The sequence below is a fragment of the Ornithorhynchus anatinus genome, chromosome X4, assembly GCF_004115215.2.
Source record: "Ornithorhynchus anatinus isolate Pmale09 chromosome X4, mOrnAna1.pri.v4, whole genome shotgun sequence".
NCBI lineage: Eukaryota > Metazoa > Chordata > Mammalia > Monotremata > Ornithorhynchidae > Ornithorhynchus > Ornithorhynchus anatinus.
In genome coordinates, this window is record NC_041752.1 from 334,984 (window position 1) to 354,099 (window position 19,116).

At 54.6% G+C, this 19,116-nt stretch overlaps 2 protein-coding genes and 1 non-coding gene across 4 annotated transcripts; 2 read left to right on the top strand and 1 right to left on the bottom strand.

The window, feature by feature from the left end:
* Positions 1 to 445: 445 nt before the first annotated feature.
* Positions 446 to 6,057, bottom strand: C3AR1 (complement C3a receptor 1). The gene is made up of 2 exons (XM_029054229.2): positions 5,902 to 6,057; positions 446 to 2,571 (listed from the first exon to the last, which is right to left on the bottom strand). The coding sequence occupies exon 2, from the start codon at positions 2,568 to 2,570 to the stop codon at positions 1,206 to 1,208; it is 1,365 nt and encodes a 454-aa protein (XP_028910062.1). The 5' UTR covers position 2,571; positions 5,902 to 6,057; the 3' UTR covers positions 446 to 1,205.
* A 2,974-nt stretch (positions 6,058 to 9,031) lies between these two features.
* LOC114807855 lies at positions 9,032 to 9,169 on the top strand. The gene has a single exon (XR_003755894.1). It is a non-coding gene; the product is annotated as a small nucleolar RNA SNORA7 (small nucleolar RNA).
* Positions 9,170 to 10,826: 1,657 nt separating this feature from the next.
* On the top strand, positions 10,827 to 17,775 carry NECAP1 (NECAP endocytosis associated 1). 2 transcript variants are annotated; one of them, XM_029054540.2, is made up of 8 exons: positions 10,827 to 11,003; positions 14,963 to 15,063; positions 15,159 to 15,263; positions 15,462 to 15,543; positions 15,742 to 15,850; positions 15,946 to 16,171; positions 16,380 to 16,479; positions 16,601 to 17,775. In XM_029054540.2, exons 1-8 carry the CDS (start codon positions 10,909 to 10,911, stop codon positions 16,647 to 16,649), a joined length of 867 nt encoding a protein of 288 aa, XP_028910373.1. In that variant the 5' UTR covers positions 10,827 to 10,908; the 3' UTR covers positions 16,650 to 17,775. The 2 variants fall into 2 exon arrangements, with proteins under 2 accessions (XP_028910373.1, XP_028910374.1); XM_029054541.2 differs by having other exon boundaries at positions 10,830 to 11,003; positions 15,946 to 16,129.
* Positions 17,776 to 19,116: the final 1,341 nt, after the last annotated feature.

Below are 19,116 nucleotides of genomic sequence, written 5' to 3' on the forward strand. Positions count from 1 at the left end.
GGCGTGGGGTTGGTGTGGCTAGTGTCGGGGGTGGGCTGTGGTTGGGGACTGAGAAGGAGTCAGGGGCCATCAGGAGAAGAATGGGGGCACTGAAATGCTGCAATGAGGGTCCCGCAGCTTCATGCCTTTGCAGGCAAGTGCCAGAGCACCAGGTTCAGTGCTCTACACACAGTAGGCATCCAGCACAGTGCTCTGCACACAGTGGGCATCCAGCCCAGGACTCAGCACAAAGCAGATTTCCAGCACAGCACTGTGCACACAGTGGACACCCAGCTCAACATTTGGCACACAGCAGGCATCCAGCACATGATCTGCACACAGTAGGTGCCCGGTATGGCACTTGGTCCCCAGCAGCCATCCAGCACAGTGCTCCACACAGAGTGGGTAACCCCTCAGCCCCTGGCGTCCCACCCATTCACCAGAAAAGGAATAAACAGAAAAGTCAGGGGTTTGACCATAAGCAGTCATCAGTCCTGAGCAAGTTTACAGCAGATAATAAGTGATATCGGCACAAGGTCAAAAGAGCATCAAATCAAACCAAGTCACCAACTGCAAATTGCTCCCAGGTCCCCCTTTCTGGGCTGGGGTCCAGCTCCCAAGCATGTGGAAAGAGCAAGCTGCTCCATAGCCCAGCCCTGTGGCTTTCGTCTGCCCTCCAGAGAGGACTTCCTTGCCCATCCGACTCGAGACTCTTAGCCTCAAGCTGTACTGTGGCTGCCAATGATGGGACTGGTGTAGCTCAACCACATTCTCACACAGTAATGAGGGCCTCACCCTGCTTGCTTTCTCCTCTCTTTCTCTTTTTCTCTCTCTCTTTCCCCTTCTCTATCCCTTTTTGGGCAGAGCTGGGGACTTCAGGCCCTCTGCCTCCATGGGGTCAGAACTAAAGGAGACAGGTTTGCAGAGCAATGGGAAACACTGGGGTTAAAAGAATGGTGGGTATGGAGCGGATGGTGACGCTGTTGCCTTGCCGGCCTGGGGCAGGGTTGGACTGCTGGGAGCGGGGAGGAAGTTCTGGGGTTTCCACAGCCCCTTGAAAAAACTCTAGGTCTTGGCCTTGGAGTCTCCAGCCCTGCTGGGTCCTGGCCATGATTCCCCTGGCAGTGGCTCTGCAGCCCTCTCCTCCCCAGACACAGCCTCCTCTCCACCCTTGTGCCCTATGGGATGGCCTCCCTGGGGGGCAGGGAGGGTGCAGGCCCCTGGCCTCAAACCTCTGGGCCGAGGGGGTCTATGGACAGCACATCAGACTGGCTTGGAGGGCAGGTGGAGAAGTGGCTGAGCCCCTCACTGAAGGCGGCCTCCAGGATGCTCCGCAGTGAGAGCCGGGCCCGCACCCGGAAGTCCCTCGCAGCCAGTGCGTAGAGTAGGGGGTTGATACAGCTATTGGCCGAGGCCAGGGCGTGGGTAAGTGGATCCCAGGTTGCCAGTGCATGATCTAATGGGGAGTTTGGTGTGGCCAGCAGGGACAGGACACCCACCAGGTGGTACGGGGCCCAGCAGGCGAAAAAGGCAGCCACCACCCTTGCGGCCAGCCAGAACGTACGAGTCTGGCCCACGGCGAAGCGGCTGCCCTGCACCCGGATCACAGTGACTGAGTAACAGGCGACCATGATGGCCAGTGGGACAAGGAAGCCCAGGCTCAACCGGGTCAGGGTCATGGCCACCAGAGGCCCTGGCACCTGGCTCTGAGCAGTATAGATTTTAATCAATTCATCCCAAGAGTCCATGACAAGGTCCAGCTCGTCGGGGGACTGACTCGGCATCCCCGTAGGGAGGAGGTCACCTCTAGGACCGCCGGGGTCCAGACTCAAGTCAGGATTTGGAATGGCACTGGGATGTCCAGCCTCAGTATCCAGAGGGCCCCAGGGCAGGCTGGGCCCCAGCAGCCAGACTGAGCCTGTGAGAAGAGCATCCCGAGCCCTGAGGGGAATGTCCAATGTTCCAGGATCATCCATCTCTGGAGTAGGAGGAGAAGAGTTGGAGAATCCCAAAAGGTCGTTGTCCTCAAGGCCGTCCTTAGAGGCGTGGTGGTCAAAGATGTAGCCACAGCGCCAGAGGGGCCCATCCACATAGGTCTCCCGGTAGAGGAGGACAGGCAGGCAGAGGACAGAGGCCAGGACCCAGGCGGCCCCGCAAACTGCCGTGGCCACCCGTACCCCACGGTGGTTTTGGCACCAGACCGGCCGCGTCACCAGAAGGCAGCGGTCCAGGCTTATGGCCGTCAGCAGGAAAACACTGGCAAACATGTTGAGGATGATGGTGGCCGGGACCAGCTTGCAGAGGAGCTGGCCATGGGGCCAGTGGCCCCCGAGGGCCAGATGGGCCAATGAGAAGGGTAGGGACAGGCAGCACAGGAGGTCAGCGGCCGTCAGGTGGAGGAACCAGATGGTGGTCACCGTCCTCTGCATCTTCCACCCAGCCACCCACAGCACCAATCCATTGCCTAGAAGCCCCAGGACCAGTGTGAAGCTCAGAATGACCATGGAGAGCAGCTGAGGGAGGCTGTGGCCCCGCTGCAGGGGACTGTCTGGGGAGCTGGTGTTGTCCCAGGGCATTGACATCCTGCCCATCCTGCAAAAGGAACAAATGTGGACTGATCCTGGCCATCCACTGCTGCCCAGCCCTGTTCATCCCTGCCCTCCCACCCGCCCTCAGCAGCCCTGCTGCTCTCACTCCTCAAATCCCAAGCCTGGACAGAATCCTCAGGGTCATCACATCCAACCCCCTGACTGGGGGGCTGGGGATTCTGTACCCCCTCAGGGCCGTTATGGGAAGATATTCTTGGTCAGGAAGGGCCTTGAACCTCTTTGGTGACAGTTTTTCTCAGATACCCAGGCAGGCCCTTGGGACTCCTCAGACCACCTCTACCTCCATCTTTCCCCTCTTCTTTCTATTTCCCTTCTCTCCTTCCCCTTCTTTTCTCCATTACCATCCTTCCCTCTCCCCTTCCTTCCTTTTTCATTTCCTCCTACCCCCTTCATTCCTCCCCCTTTGCCCTCCTTACCCTCTGCTCCCCACTCTGCCCTCTTTTCACTCTTTCTTCACTCCACTTTCCCTCTCCTTTCTTCTAACAACCTCCTCTCCCTTTCTTTCTTTTTCATTTCCTCTCTCCCCAATCAGCCCATCTCCCACTCCACCCCCACCCCCTTCCTATTTCCAGTTCCTCTCTTAATAAGTAGTGAGACCACTTCTCTTTCCTCCCTGAGTCACAGTGCCACAGGCTCTCATGACCTGATTACCTTGTATCTATCCCAGCGCTTAGAACAGTGCTTGGAACATAGTAAGCACTTAACACAAATACCATCACTATTATTATTATTATTTCTGATCAATTGGATCCGTGGACAGCGAGTACTGATGAGTCAGTTCCAAGTCAGTGTGGCTGCCTGGGGCTGGGGGGCTCGGAGGGGGGAAGCAGGGAGACACAGGTGGGGAGGAGGGAGTAGATGCTGAGGTCCTGAGGTCCTGCCAAGCAGATGAGAGTCAGGCTAAGACTTGTGTCAGCGTCCTCCCCCGTAAACTGTTGCAGTCGGCCAAGGGGGTGGCCACCCCAACCTCAGTGACTGCCCCTCTCTGACCAGCCCACTGAGAGCGAGGAAGGGAACATCCATCTGTGCATCACAGCTGGAGCCTCATGAAGCATAATACTGAAAAGCACTTTGTAGACATTCAGTCCCGTGCTCTGCACCCAGCAGGCACCCAGCACAGCGCTCTGTCCTCAGCAGATGCCCAGCTCAGTGTTCTGCACATATTAGACATGCAGGACAGCACTCTTCACGTATTTAGTGCCCAATACAGTGTACTACATCCAGAAGGCAGCCAGTACACTGCTCTGCACACAGCGGCGCCCAACACAGTGCTCTGAACACAGTACCAGGTAATCACTATAATAATTGTGATACTTGTTCAGTACTTACTTTGAACCAAGCATTGCACTAAGCACTAAGCACTTGTAGCCTCGTGATAATCAGGTCAGCTACATCCCTCATGGGGCTCACAGTCTAAGGGGGAGAGAGGAGATATTGAGTCCCATTTCAGAGCTGAAGATGCTGAGATACAGAGAAGTTAAATGACTTGTTCTAAGTTACATAACAGGCAAGTGGAAGGGGAGGGATTAGAATACAAGTCCTCCGACTCCCAGGCCTGTGCTCTTTCTACTAGGTCACACCGCTCTTGGCTGTGTGCAGAAAGCAGACCTGAGGTGCGGGTAGGGTGGAGGGCCTGCTTGGCCCAGACTCCCAGCGCCGGTGGCGACTCCAGCCCCGGCTCCATGCCCTGGTTCTGAGCCCCAGCCCCATGGCCCATGCCCCGGCCCCGGGCCCCAGCCCCAAGCTTGGGCAGGACCAGCCAGACTTCCTGTGCCATCAGCACAAGCCTCCAGCTGAGTCAGCGAAGTCCAGGATTGGAGAAGTGGCAGCTGAGCCATCCAGCCCCAGCCACCGCCCCCTGCCCCCTCCCAGCCCAGGGGCTCCAACCGACCCTCGTCCTTTCCCACCGCTCAGCGGGGCGCGGGGCAGAGGTTGGAGGAGGGAGGCATGGGATGTGTGGACGAGGGGCAGAGGTAGGAGGGAAGCATGGGGTGTGGGCATGGGGCAGAGGTTGAAGGGGGGCACAGGGTGTGAAGGCACGGGGCAGAGGTTGGAGTGGGGCTTGGGGCAGGAGTGGAGGGAGATGAGGGATGGGGGCTGCGTGAAGGGAGAAGGATCCTGCAGCTTGTCAATGACAGCTCTACCACTTGTCAGCTGTGTGACTGTGGGCAAGTCACTTCACTTCTCTGTGCCTCAGTTCCCTCATCTGTAAAATGGGGATTAAGATTGTGAGCCTCACGTGGGACAACCTGATTACCCTGTATCTCCCCCAGTGCTTAGAACAGTGCTCTGCACATAGTAAGCTCTTAACAAATACCAACATTATTATTATTATCTTTCCTTGATTAAGTCAACTCTGTGGACCTAACTGTTCCCACATTAGAAACTTCTGTGGAAGATCCAGAACACGAGGAAAAGGGACACCCGAAGAGACCTCACATAGAGACGGCCGGGCAGGGAGGCGCTCACTGGCAGAGGCAAAGAGATAGAGGGAAGCAGCATGGCGTAGTGGACAGAGCACGGACCTAGGAGTCAGAAGGTCATGGATTCTAATTCCAGCTCTGCCACTTGTCTTCTGGGTGACCTTAGCCAAGTCACTTAACCTCACTGTGTCTCAGTTACCTCACTTGTAAAATGGGGAATAAGACTGTGAGCCCTATGCGGGACAGGGACTGTCTCCAACCCGATTTGCTTGTAACCACCTCAGCGCTTACTACAGAGCCTGGCACACTATAAGCGCTTAAAAATACCATAATAATAATAACTATTATTATACAGATACAGAAGCCAGCGGGCGGGCGGCCGGACATACAGAGTCAGAGGTAGAGACAGAAAGAAAGGTGGAGAGATCCATAGAGACAGAGGCAGAGAGAGAGAGAGAGACGGGCAGAGAGATGCAGAAGAAACAGAAGCAGAGGGAGACAGAGAAATGAGGGAGGGGGCAGAGAGATACAGAGCCAGAGTGACAAAGAGACCGGGGGCGGGGGGGCGGGGAGAGAGATACTTAGAGACAGAGATAGAGGGAGACAGAGAAATGGGGGGGAGAGACACACAGAGACAGAGGCAGAGGAAGGCAGAGAAACAGGCGGGGGTGGAGAGACACCCGGGGCAGAGGCAGAGGAGACAGAGAAATGGGGGGGTGGGGGCGGGTGGAGAGACACACAGAGTGAAGGAGGGAGACGGGTGTACAGAGAAACACAAAGAGCCAGAGAGAAGGGGCTCGGGAGGAACCGAGGCTGGGTGTGGGTCCCTGGGGGGTGGGATGGGGTGGGGGGTGACCCAGGTTGGTGGCTGGGAGGGAGGGGTCTCTTACCGGTGGCCCCAGCAGGTGCCTGGAGACAGAAGGAGGAGTGGAGAAGGGGACTGAGGCCGGCACCGCTCTCCTTGTGCAGTCCTCCGCTAAGCTGGACAGCACGGTGGCCACCCTCGGCCACTGTCTGTTTTAGGAACTTGTGGGTTCTCCTTTATCAGCTTCTTCTGAAAGCTGCCCCACGGGGGAGACTCCCCCTCACCCCGTCCTCGCCCGGCTCAGGGCCTAGATCAACCCTGCTGACCCCTGGAAGTGGCGGGGATCCGGGGAGGGGGCGAGGGCTCTCAGCTTTTGAAAGGAATGGCAGGTGGGGGCATCCGGCCCTGAATCAGGTTTTCAGAGGAGGAGCCGGCGACCCCGGGGTCAATGGGGAGATGGTGAGGGGTGGGGGTAGACATAAGGAGCCAGAGGTAGTGACACACACATTCTCTTTCTTTCTCTCTTTCGCTTTCTCTCTTACTCTCTCATTCCCGACCATTGGGTTGGAGGGTCCCGGCCAGCTCTCCGGCCACTCCACAGCACCTCACTGGCTCTATTAGCTCGCCCCGGCGTCTAATAAACTACCTTGTTTTACCTGTTTAATTAGCCTTTTATTGTTTCATATGTTCTACATCTGACAGAAGCCAATCCACTTTTCTCCTGTTAGACTCCAAGTTCATCCAGTTCAGGAACAGTTTCTTCTACTTTTACTGTACATTCTCAGGTCTCTTTGTACAGACCTAGACACCTACCAGGTGACCCTCCTCTTCCTCTTCCTCCTTCTATTCCTTCTCCTGTTCCTCCTGTACCCCCTGTTCCTCCTCCTCTTCTCTTCTTTATCCTCCCCCCTACTCCCAATCATTCAGTGGATTTTATTGAGTACTTAAGTGGGCAGAGTATTTGGGAGAATGCAATACAACAGAGTTGGTAGACAGGTTCCCTGCTCAAATGGAATTTACAGTTTAGGGGGGGAAACAGACATTAATATAAATGAATTACAGATATGTACATAAGTGCTTTGGGGCTGAAGGAGGGGTGAAAAAAGGTTGCAAATCCTAGTGCAAGTGATTCAAAGAAGGGAGTGGGAGAAGAGGAAATCAGGGCTCAGTCAGGGAAGTCTTCTTGGAAGAGATGTGCTTTGAAGGTGGGGAGAATAAATTGTCTACCAGATATGAAGGGGGAGGGTGTTTCAGGACAGAGATAGGACGTTCACAAATGGTCGGCAGCGAGATAGATGAGATCGAGTTACAGTGAGTAGGTTGTCATTAAAGGAGTGAAGTGTGCAGGCTGGGTTGTAGTGGAAGAACATTGAGAAAGATAGGAGGGTACAAGGTGAGGCAAGTGGCAAGGCAAACCTGTCTCTGTCACTTGTCTACTCTGTAAACAAGGGGATGTTCTTCCCCTTGACTCTATTTATTGCCATTGTTCTTGTCTGCCTGTCTCCCCCGATTAGACTGTCAGCCCGTCAAACGGCAGGGACTGTCTCTAACTGTTGCCAACTTATTCATTCCAAACGCTTAGTACAGTGCTCTGCACATAGTAAGCGCTCAATAAATACTATTGAATGAATGTAAACTTGGGCAAATCACTTAACTTCTCTGTGCCTCAGTTACCTCATCTGTAAAATGGGCACTAAGACTGTGAGCCCCATGCGGGACAGTGACTGTGTCCAAACAGATTTACTTGTATCCACCTCAGTGCTTAGTACAGTGCCTGGCACAAAGTGAGCACTTAACAAATACCACAATTATTATTATTATTATCGGAGTCAGAGAAGAGACAGGAGGGCCATAGGATAGATTAAGGGGATGGAGCAGTTTGTAGATATAGGTAGTTTGGAGAGAGCCAGACTCCGCAAACTGGGATGGGGGTATGACTGGACTTTACAGAACCAAGAAATGGGTGGGCAGGGCGAACATGAAATTGTGGTCCCAAACCCGGGCCAGCCAGGATGTTTGAAAATTTGAAAGGGGTACTTTTAAAATAAAAGAAAGGAAACATGTCCTTGAACAGCAGATGGGAAACATAACGAATACATTTCCACAGGAAGCTACGCAGCCAGAAACACCGGAAGCCCTCGGGGGGTTTTGGACAAATCCATAGCTGGGTAACTGGAGAAGAGTCAGGGATGGAGAGGAGAGAGCCAGGGAGGTGGAGTGAGTCAGGGATGGTGAGGGGAGATTAATGGGCAATTGGAAACATGGTTTAGTGGAAAGAGTATGGGCTTCATTCAATAGTACTTACTGAGCGCTTACTATGTGCAGAGCACTGTACTAAGCACTTGGAGTGTACAAAGGACTTGGGAGTCAAAGGACATGGGTTCTAATGCCGGCTCCACCACTTGTCTTCTGTGTGACCTTGGGCAAGTCACTTCCCTGGGCCTCAGTTCCCTGTCTGTAAAATGGGGATTAAGACGGGAGCCCCACGTGGGACAACCTCCTGATGACCCTGTATCTACCACAGCTCTTAGAACAGTGCTCGGCACATATCAAATATCATCATCATCATCATTGGATGGTTTGTGCTGGTTCACCACCTTGACTACCCCATTGGTCTCCTCACTGACCTCTCTGCCTCCTGTCGTATGGGATGATCCGTGCCGAGTCACTGGATAAGAGTCAAGGATGGAGAGGAGAGAGTCAGTCAGTGGTGTGGGATGGTGTGTGCTGGGTCACTGGAGGAGAGGGGAGAGTCAGGGGTAATTGGATGGTCCATTCCTAGCCTTGAGGGTTGGTGTACAGGAAGGCAATCAGCTGGTGCCCCTGTCAGGAACCCAAGAGGGGATAGTTCAAGGTCTGATTTCTTGGGAGAAATTTGCTCCAACCTGGTAAAAGAGGAAAAGATAATCAGGGCAGCTCAGTGAAGGACTGAATGAGGCGGGATTACTCTCCCCTCCTTCAAAGCCTTAATGAAGGTGCATCCTGTCTGAGAGGCCTTCTCTGACTAAGCCCTCCTTTTCTTTTCTCCCACTCCCTTCTGCATCTCCCTGACTTGCTCGCTTTATTCATCCTCCCCCAGCCCCACTTCATTTATGTACATAGTTGTAATTTATTTATTTATATTAATGTCTATCTCCCCCTCTAGACCGTAAACTCTTTGTGGACAGGAAATGTGTCCGTTTATTGCTATATTGTACTATCCCAAGCCCTTAGTTCCCCTCTCAGGGTCGCACCTGGAGAGTTTCCAGTCCTCTACCAGTCTCGGCTACGGGAGGGAGAGTCATGCAGAGGCCTGTCCATTCCATTCCTAGCTTGGACAGTGGCTAGCGAGTGGAAGGCCATCTGCTACAAGTCAAAACTCACCCATGCTGGGCAGCAGTGGCATGGGAGAGAGTCGAGGGTGGATATTCGTGTTTACTGACTGGAAGATGGCAATGGTAAACCACTTGCATATTTTTACCAGGAAAACGCTATGGATTCACTACCAGAACGAATGCAGTTGGAGAGCGGGGCGTTCTGGGAGAGATGCGTCTGGGGTATCGCTGTGTCAAATTGTACATTTCAAGCGCCTAGTACAGTGCTCCGCACACCGTAATCGCTCAATAAATACGACTGAATGAGTGAACGAATATGGGTCGGAAACGACTCGATGGCATAAGGCAAGACATAGCCCTTAGAACAGTGATCTGGACGCAGTAAGCACTCAGTAAATACAATCGACTGGAGGCAGGGTAGCAATGAGAGAGAGTTCAACTGTGGACACGACAAGAAGTGGAGAAGTGCACATAGTAAGCGCTCAATAAATACTATTGAATGAAGTGGAGGAGCCCGGGCCATCCAAATAGAAATGCCCTGGACGTAGGAGGTTGCGAGATAATAATAACAATGTTGGTATTTGTTAAGCGCTTACTATGTGCAGAGCACTGTTCTAAGCGCTGGGGTAGACACAGGGTCATCAAGTTGTCCCACTTGAGGCTCACAATCTAGAAAAGCAGCGTGGCTCAGTGGAAAGAGCCCGGGTTTGGGAGTCCGGGGTAATGGGTTCGAATCCCAGCTGGGCCACTTGTCAGCTGTGTGACTGTGGGCAAGTCACTTCACTTCTCTGGGCCTCAGTTCCCTCATCTGTCAAATGGGGATAATAATAATAATGTTGGTATTTGTTAAGCGCTTACCATGTGCCGAGCACTGTTCTAAGCGCTGGGGTAGACACGGGAATGAGGTTGTCCCACGTGGGGCTCACAATCTTAATCCCCATTTTACAGATGAGGTAACTGAGGCACTGAGAAGTTAAGTGACTTGCCCAAAGTCACACAGCTGACATGTGGCCGAGCAGGGATTCGAACCCATGACCTCTGACTCCAAAGCCCGTGCTCTTTCCACTGAGCCACGCTGCTTAGCCTCACGTGGGACAACCTGATGACCCTGCGTCTCCCCCAGCGCTTAGAACAGTGCTCTGCACATAGTAAGCGCTTAACAAACACCAACATGAGCAGCCTGGCTCAGTGGAAAGAGCACGGGCTTGGGAACCAGAGGTCATGAGTTCGAATCCCGCCTCTGCCACTTGTCAGCTGGGTGACTGTGGGCAAGTCACTTCACTTCTCTGGGCCTCAGTGACCTCCTCTGTAAAATGGGGATTAACTGTGAGCCTCACGTGGGACAACCTGATGACCCTGTATCTCCCCCAGTGCTTAGAACAGTGCTCGGCACATAGTAAGCGCTTAACAGATATCAGCATTATTATTATACAGTTCTTCTTGCGCCCCACCCTCCCCGGTGGATGCCCAAAAGCAAGATGGCGTCCCCGGGGTGTTTCCTCGGGCTGAAATCCAAGATGGCCCCCGAGAGGGGGGCATCTCGGCTTGCTTGCCAGGTTCCAAGATGGCGACCGGGGGGCGGGAGGCGCATGAGTGGTTTTGTCCTGCCAGGCTCCAAGATGGCCGCCGGGGGGCGCGGGTGGCTTCCCGGCCAGGTCCCAAGATGGCCGTCAGATGGCGGGGAAGTGTCGCGCCCGGAAGTGGGGCCTTTATAGCGCCGTCCCTGCCGCCGGCCCGGGCTCCCTTTTCGCCAGCCCGCGGCGGGACAGCCTCCCAAGATGGCGGCCGAGGCGGAGTACGAGTCCATCCTCTGCGTGAAGCCGGACATCAGCGTCTACCGGATCCCGCCGCGGGCCTCTAACCGGGCCTACAGGTGCTCGCCGTCCCCCTCCCCTGCCCCGGGACACCGACCGGTCCTGCTCTCCCCCTCCCCACCGCCCCCAGGGTACCACTCCCTCCATCATCATCATCTTGATCATCATCATCTTTGGAATTTATCCAGCGATTCAGCGTACACCGCACTAGACGAAGCTGTTGGGAGAACCCCGTCCAACAGAGTTGGCAGACACGTTCCCTGCCCTCCCCCCCGTCAAAGCCATTGTTTGAGCGCTTACTATGTGCAGAGCACCCAGGGTGGAGTGGGAGGCAGACATTAATAATAATTATAGTATCTGTTAAACGCTATGTGCCAAGCGCCGGGGTAAATACAATAATAATAATTATGGCATTTAAGCGCTGTGTGCCAAGCGCTGGGGTAGATACAGGGTAATCATCAGATTATCCCACGTGGGCTTCGCATTTTTTAATCCCCATTTTTGCAGGTGAGGTAACAGGCATAAAGAAGTTAAGTGACTTGCCCAAGGTCACACAGCAGATCAGTGGCAGAGCGGGGATTAGAACCCACGACCTCTGACTCCCAAGCCCAGGCTCTTTCCACTAAGCCACGCTGCTTCTTTACAGGTTAAATACAAGATAATAATAATAATAATAATGTTGGTATTTGTTAAGCGCTTACTATGTGCCGGCACTGTTCTAAGCACTGGGGTAGACACAGGGGAATCAGGTTGTCCCACGTGGGGCTCACAGTCTTAATCCCCATTTTACAGATGAGGGAACTGAGGCACCGAGAAGTTAAGTGACTTGCCCAAAGTCACACGGATAATCAGGTTGTCCCAGGAGGGGCTTAAAGTCTCAACCCCCGTTTTCCAGGTGAGGTCACTGAGGCCCAGGGAAGTGACGTGACTTGCCCAAGGTCACACAGCAGACGGGTAATAAATAATGGTGGGATTTGTTAAGCGTTTACTATGTGCAAAGCACTGTTCTAAGTGCGGGGGGGATACAAGGTGATCAGGTTGTCCCTCATGGGGCTCCCAGGCTTCATCCCCATTTGACAGATGAGGTAACTGAGGCCCAGAGAAGTTAAATGACTTGCCCAAAATCACACAGCTGACAGGAGGTAGGATTAGAATCCACGACCTCTGACTCCCAAGCCCGGGCTCTTGCCACTAGGCCATGCTGTTCCAATTTCAAACGTATGATTTAAGGATCTGAACATAAGTGGCGTGGGGTTGAGGGTGGGACGAATGTCAAATGCCCAAAGGTCAGAGAGCCAAGTGCAGATCCTGCCCCTCTGGAATAAGGGATGATACCCTTTGCCATTCCCTGGGGATATCATCCCACCCCCTCTCCCGATATACCATGGTTTAACATATCTGCCCCATCACCCACATACTGCTCCCAGCCCTTCAGCTGGTATACAGATGTCCCAGGGTCCTTTCCTGTTCCGAGTAGCTTGTATAGCCTAGCAATTAGCACAGTAATTAGCAGACACTAAAATACTGTTACTATCATCATCATCATCACCAAATATTATTGTGCCTGGAATTAATGGAGAAGGCCTTGGAGGGGAGGTGGGATTCGGGGCAGATTTGAGGATGAGGAGAACTGGGATCTGGAAGATTGCATCGGAGGATGAGGTGACCAGGGGAGGAGGTGTCCATGGAGGGGAGAGTGAGAGCAAGATCTGGCCAGAAGATGAGCTGGGATGAGACCTGATCTGTAAGAGGGCCTAGAGGAGTAGTGAAGGGATTTACTGAGCACCTTCTGAGTACAGTCCACTGTATCAAGCACTTAGGAAGCCCCACGGAAACACAAAGAGAGTCTAAGCCCACAAGAAGCTTACATTCCAGTGGAAAAAAAGACGCACACAAGGGCAGCGGAATTAGAATAAATAAAAGCCAAAGGATCAGTCACATGTCCAAATGAGAAGTAGGGTGGCCAATCAATCAATTGAGTGCTTATTGTATGCAGAACACTGTACTAAGCACTTGAGAGAGTACACTATAATAAGATGCATTCCCTGACGGCAGCGAGCTAAGTGGAAAAACTATGGGCCTGGGAACCAAGGGATTTGGGTTCTAATCCTGGCTCTATCACTTACCTGCTGTGTGTTTAAGGGAGTCACTTACCTCCTCTGTGCCTCAGTTTCCTCATTGGTAAAATGAGGGTTAAATTTCTGTTTTCTCTCTCTCTTTGACTGTGAGTGCTGGGGTAGATACAACACAATCAGATTTCTGATTGTGTTGTATCTACCCCAGCATTTAATGCAATGTTCAGTGCAGAGTAAGTGCTTAATATCACAATTGTTATTTTTTTATTATTTTTACCTGAGGGTAAAGGATGGTAAAAAAAAAAAATGTTCAAGAAGTGGCTGATGAGATTCAGGGACCTGATAAGTCAGGGAAGGCTCTTTGGAGGAGGTGGGGTTTTAGGAAGGCTTTGAAGGTAGGTAGGGTTGAGGCCTAGCAGCTATGGCCCAGGGGTTGGGGAGAAGCAAAAGTGAGGAACAGCCAGGGGTGAGTTTAGGAGGGGGTGAGGAGCACTGAGGACAAAGGTGGAGACCCTGGCACCAGTAGTCAGGAGTCTTTGCTCAAGGAGGAGTTGGACGGGCAACCACTGGAGGTTTGGGAGGAAGAAAGAAACCACAAAGAACAAACACCACAAAGAATGGTGTTTCAGAAAAATGATCCAGGCAGCGGCGTGAAGCATTAATTGGAGAGAGGCAAGGCTTGAGGCAGGGAGGTCGGCGAGAAGGTTGACGCCATGAGAAGCAGCATGGCGAAGGGGATAGAACACGGGCCTGGGAGTCAGAAGATCGTGGGTTCTAATTCCCACTCCATCACTTGTCTGCTCTGTGACCTTGGGCAAGTCACTTCACGTCTCTGTGCCTCATTACCTCATCTGTCAAGTGGGGATTAAGACTGTGAGCCCCATTTGGGACAGGGATGGTGTTCAACCCCATTTGCTTATATCCACCCCAATGCCTAGTACAGTGCCTGGCACATAGTAAGCACTTAACAAATGCCACAATCTTATTATATTATTATTACTATTGATGCGGTAGTCAAGGCAGATGCGACAAATACCTGGACTCTTGTGGTGGCCGTGGGGTGGAGAGGTGGGGGCAAGTCTGAGAGACGGTGAGGAGGAAGAACTGGCGGGGTTTGGTGACTGACTCACTGTACCTCGATCTCCTCTATGTTGCCACCGACGCGGAACACTCTCCCTCCTCAACTCTGACACACAATTACTCTGCCCAACATCAAAGCCTTATTGAAGGTACATTTCTTCCAAGAGATCTTCCCCGACTAAACCCCCATTTCCTCTTTTCCCACTCCCTCGTGCATCGCTTTGACTTGCTCCCTTTATTCACCCCCACAGCACTCATGTACATAGTTGTTGTTTATATAAATGTCTGTCTCCCCATCTAAACTCTAAGCTCTTTTTGGGCAGGGAATGTGTCTACCAACTCCATTATATCATACTCTTCCAAGTGCTTAATCCACTGCTCTGCACACAGCCAGGGCTCAAAAAATACGATTGATTGAATGAGGGGGTTGAAAGGGAGGATACTTTGGAGGGAGCCCAGTCTTGAAAACAGGCATCCTGCACAAGGGTGGTTAGCAGTGACCATTGTTTAGGGTGGACCGGGTCGGGGCGGGGGGATATACTCATCTCAACCCCCCGCACCACCCAAATTCCAGGGATAACATTGCTGGAGAAATCCGGCCAGTGGACAAGGAATCACCGCTTTGACATCTGTGGGCACGATAGACATTGGACATCTCTGGCCACGTCATGGGCAGGGAGAAGAGGCGAGGGGGCGGGTGGGGTCACCGGCCTGGAAGGCAGAAAATCGATGGAGGGCTAGTAGTATTAGATTGTACTGGGTGTGGTATGCTATAGTAGGCTCAGGGAAGTCCAGAATAGCAGAATAGCCTCAGCCTATGCCTGTCAGGCCTCAAGGCCGCTGACCCCATTCCTGGTCCCCAGGGCATCAGACTGGAAGCTGGACCAGCCAGACTGGACGGGTCGCCTCCGCATCACTTCCAAGGGGAAGGTGGCCTACATCAAGCTGGAGGACAAAGTGTCCGGTGAGATCTGGGGACGGGGGTCTGCCCGGGGAGAGGGTCTGCTCCCAGGGAGCCCTCAAGGAGCCTCCATTCACGCCCCCACTCCTCGTCCCCAGGGGAGCTGTTTGCCCAGGCCCCAGTGGACCAATACCCTGGCATCGCCGTCGAGACCGTGACAGACTCCAGCCGCTACTTCGTCATCCGGATCCAGGACGGCACCGGTGAGGGCCGGGGAGAAGCCAGCTGGGTCGGGGACAGCTCTGGTCCCTTTCCTTAAACCACCAGAGAAGCTTGGGGGAAGCCCCCACCCACCCAGAGCCCCAGTTACTCACTCTGTAAGGGGAGGGAAGGGGACGGGGTCCCGGAGGGCGCGGCCAGAGGGTTGGCCTCACGGCGGCCCCCCGGTGACCCCCTGACAGGCCGCAGCGCCTTCATCGGCATCGGCTTCAGCGACCGTGGCGACGCCTTCGACTTCAACGTCTCTCTGCAGGACCACTTCAAGTGAGTGGCGGCTGGCTGGAGCCAGAGCCAGCGGTGGGACCGGGCCCTTCCTCGCCAGCCCCCGCCCCAGTCCCCTTCTCCTGAGACTGAGCCTTGGGCCTGATTTAGCAGGTGGTGGGGAGTCGATGCATGGCCAAGCAGGGAGGGCGGCCGGGACTGGGAGCAGTACCTGTTCCAGCTGCTGCCTGCCTCCCGCAGGTGGGTGAAGCAGGAGTCGGAGATCTCCCGGGAAGCTGAGAAGCCCGACACCCACCCCAAGCTGGACCTGGGCTTCAAGGAGGGGGAGACCATCAAGCTTAGTATCGGGGTGAGTAATTTCCACATGCCCTGCCCTGCTTGACACCGCCCCCCCCCACTCTGCTCCACCCCACCTGACCCTCCCACCGTGCCCTCTCCCCACAGAACATCACCACGAAGAAGGGGGGCCCCGCCAAGCCTCGGCCCGTGGGAGCCGGGGGTCTGAGCCTTCTGCCACCCCCGCCCGGGGGCAAGATCTCCATCCCGCCCCCTGCTTCCTCCGTGGCCATCTGCAACCATGTCACCCCACCCCCTGTCCAGACGTCCAGCCAGGGCGGGGGCGAGGCAGGTACACCAGCCGCCGGCTCCTGGGGGGAGACGGGTCAGAGGGGTAAGTGGCCGGGTCCTCAGGAGGGCCTAAGGTGGGGCTGGGGCCGGTGAACTCCCAGGGAGGGTCCTCTCTTAGTCACGCCGGTGGCCCCGGGCAGGGACGGGGGGGCTGTCCCGGGGCAGACGGGTCTCAGGCCCACAGTCGGTGGACCCGTCCCCCGGGGCCCTGACCTCCCTTTCTTGCCGGCCGCCTACTCACGGCCACTCAGACATCCTGCTGGACCTCGATGCTCCAGCCCCGTCCACCAAAGCTCCAGCCGCCATTCCTGCAGCCCCGGACCTCTGGGGTGGCTTCAGCACAGCTGCCAGGTAATGGCTGCGGCCGGATGGGGTGGCTGAATGGGCCAGCAGGCGCGATTGGAAGGGGCGGTGGGCTGGGCCAGGCTTCGGCCCCTCGTGTCTCAGCCCCCGCCCGCTTCTGTCTGTGCAGCCCTCTTCCCAGTCAGGCACCTGAACCGTCCGGCTGGGTCCAGTTCTGAGCTGCGGCCGGGGCAGCTGGGATCTGACGTCGTGACCAAGAGGCTCTGCCAGCCAGTGCTGGGGAGGGAGAGAGAGCCGCCCGCTCCCCCGTCCCTCGCCCCCTCCAGACCCGGGACCACCATTTTACCAGCTTGTCTGTCTGTCCAAGCATCTCCCCCTGCGTCCAGCGTCTCTCCCCACCGCCCTGGGGCCCCGTGTGGGTGGGGTCCAGGGTGGGGGCACAATCAGTCATCTCTACCCCTCCCCCATCCTCCATTGTTTCCGTAATTTATTCCTGGATTCTTTTTGGACTCCACAGAGCTTGGGGTGGGACCTGACCTCAGACTGGGTATGTCAGGGCTGAGGTGCCACTGCCCTCCCTCAGACCCCCTTTCTGAGCAGGTCCAGGCTCTGAGGCTACAGATTCCAGTGGGGCAAAGGGGCATCCTTGGCCCCGCCTTGATCTGGGGACTGAACCTCTCCCCTTCTATGTTTACAGACCCAGCCCTGTCCTCATCCAGCAAGGAGGTTCAGTCCCAAGCCTCCCGCTCTTCTTCTATCCCCTTTACGTCCCCAATCCGCCTCTGTGTCCTGAGGGTCACAAGGGGTATGGAAGCCCCAGTGGCTTAGCATTTCTCCAGCCCTGCCCCCCACCCCCGTTGCTACACAGGATTCTCCAGTGTGTCATTCTGCGGTTGGGGGCTGTCGCAGAGAGCGCTCCTGGCTCTGAAATGGCGACGGAGGTGTCCTTATCCCCCAGCTTGGCTGGCTGGTCATTTTTCCCTCAGCCCAGGCAACTCCTGTTCTCCCTGGTGTCCCTCTGAGCAAAGTCTGAGCCCCCCCCACACAAGATGCTGACAAACAAGTTCCCGTTCTCTGCCCACTCAGCTGCCAGTGACACTGGGTCTGTTCCTGGTGGTGCCGCCCTGCCTGCCTCTGCCCACCCCCAGAAACACTACAGCCAGAAGCTCCCCGTTCCCTCATTTCCCACCCCCCGTGTTCTGTCTTCAAGTCCACACCCCCCCCACCCCCAGATGATAATATATTCTGTATTGGAACTGCTGCAACAGGGACAATGAAGTCAAATATCTGTATATAAAGCATAAGCTGTATTGGTGCAATAAAGTCAATGAAGCCGAGAGAAAACACAGTGGTCGATTACAATCACTCTGCCTATTTGCACTTCCCCTGGCTGCTCCCACCTGCTGTGGCACCCCGTCTTCCACTTCTCCAGCCAGGTCAGAAGGCAAAGGACTGTCCAGGGCTAAGTACTCCCAGTGGCCATTCGCCAGTCCCTCCCTCTGGAGGGGCTCCTGGGTGCCGACAGCATCACCTCACCAGAATATCCTTCAGTCAATCATTTATTGAGCACTTTACACGTGTAGAGCACCGTACTATGCTGCTCAGTGAATATAATACAACAGAGGTGGTAGACATGTTCCCTGCCTACGAGCTTGCAGTTTAGAGGTAAGGGCTCATGGGGGTGAGGTGGGGTGGGGGAAAATTTACAAAGCCCAAAGCAAACTCCATGCCAAGACACCCCGCCAAAGGCAAAAGAGCACGAGCTATAGTTGACCCCTTGGCCCGTCAGCCCTGGGCACTGCCTTTGGCAGCGGTGCCGTGAGGCTCAGGCTCAGCAGATCCTGCCCACAGGGAGGGCTGGGGCCCACCTCGCCCCCTTCTCCTGCAGCGCCCGGGGGGCACAGGGGCTGTGCTCTTCACTCATTCATGCATTCTTATTTATTGCACGCCTACTGGGTGCAGAGCACTGTACTAAGAACTTGGGAAAGTACCATATAACAATCAACAGACACATTCCCTGCCCACAACGATCTTACAGTCTAGAGGAGTAGACAGACACTGATGTAATGTCTTGCAGAACCGCCTCAGAGTAGACTCTCAGCTGCAGTGCACAGGGGTGACTCCAGGCACTTACTCTTGACCCAGACCCTCCTTTCAACACCACAACCTGCTCTGTCCAAGCCGGCTCGCCCAAGGTCCCAATCGCTAACGGCTTCCTCGCCCAGGGTCCCGGTGAGTGTGAGTGGTGAATGTAAAACCTTAAAATCTTAAAACCATCGCCCCTGCCCTCCTCCCTTCCTTAACTTCTATTTTTAGCCACTCAATCTCCAAGGGCTCCTTCCCCTCTGCATTCAAACATGCCCATGTCTCCCCCATCCTAAAAAAACCCGCTCTTGACCCCACTTCCCCCTCCAGTTATCGTCCTATCTCCCTACTACCCTTCCTTTCCAAAATCCTAGAACGAGTCGTCTACAATCGATGCCTAGAATTCCTTAACTCCCATTCTCTCCTAGACCCCCTCCAATCTGGCTTCCGTCCCCTCCACTCTACCGAGACTGCTCTCTCTAAGGTCACCCGTGACCTCCTTCTTGCCAAATCCAATGGCTCCTACTCCATTCTGATCCTCCTTGACCTCTCTGCTGCCTTTGACACTGTCGACCATCCCCTCCTCCTCCATACCATATC

What these genes read in the sequence shown, in the direction of transcription:
- C3AR1 (XM_029054229.2), bottom strand. Translation starts at nt 2,570, where the DNA reads ATGGGCAGGATGTCAATGCCCTGGGACAACACCAGCTCCCCAGACAGT.
- NECAP1 (XM_029054540.2), top strand. Translation starts at nt 10,909, where the DNA reads ATGGCGGCCGAGGCGGAGTACGAGTCCATCCTCTGCGTGAAGCCGGAC. An exon ending in GCTGGAGGACAAAGTGTCCG is followed by an intron (nt 15,064 to 15,158) that starts GTGAGATCTGGG and finishes CCTCGTCCCCAG; the next exon opens with GGGAGCTGTTTGCCCAGGCC. An exon ending in CCATCAAGCTTAGTATCGGG is followed by an intron (nt 15,851 to 15,945) that starts GTGAGTAATTTC and finishes CTCTCCCCACAG; the next exon opens with AACATCACCACGAAGAAGGG.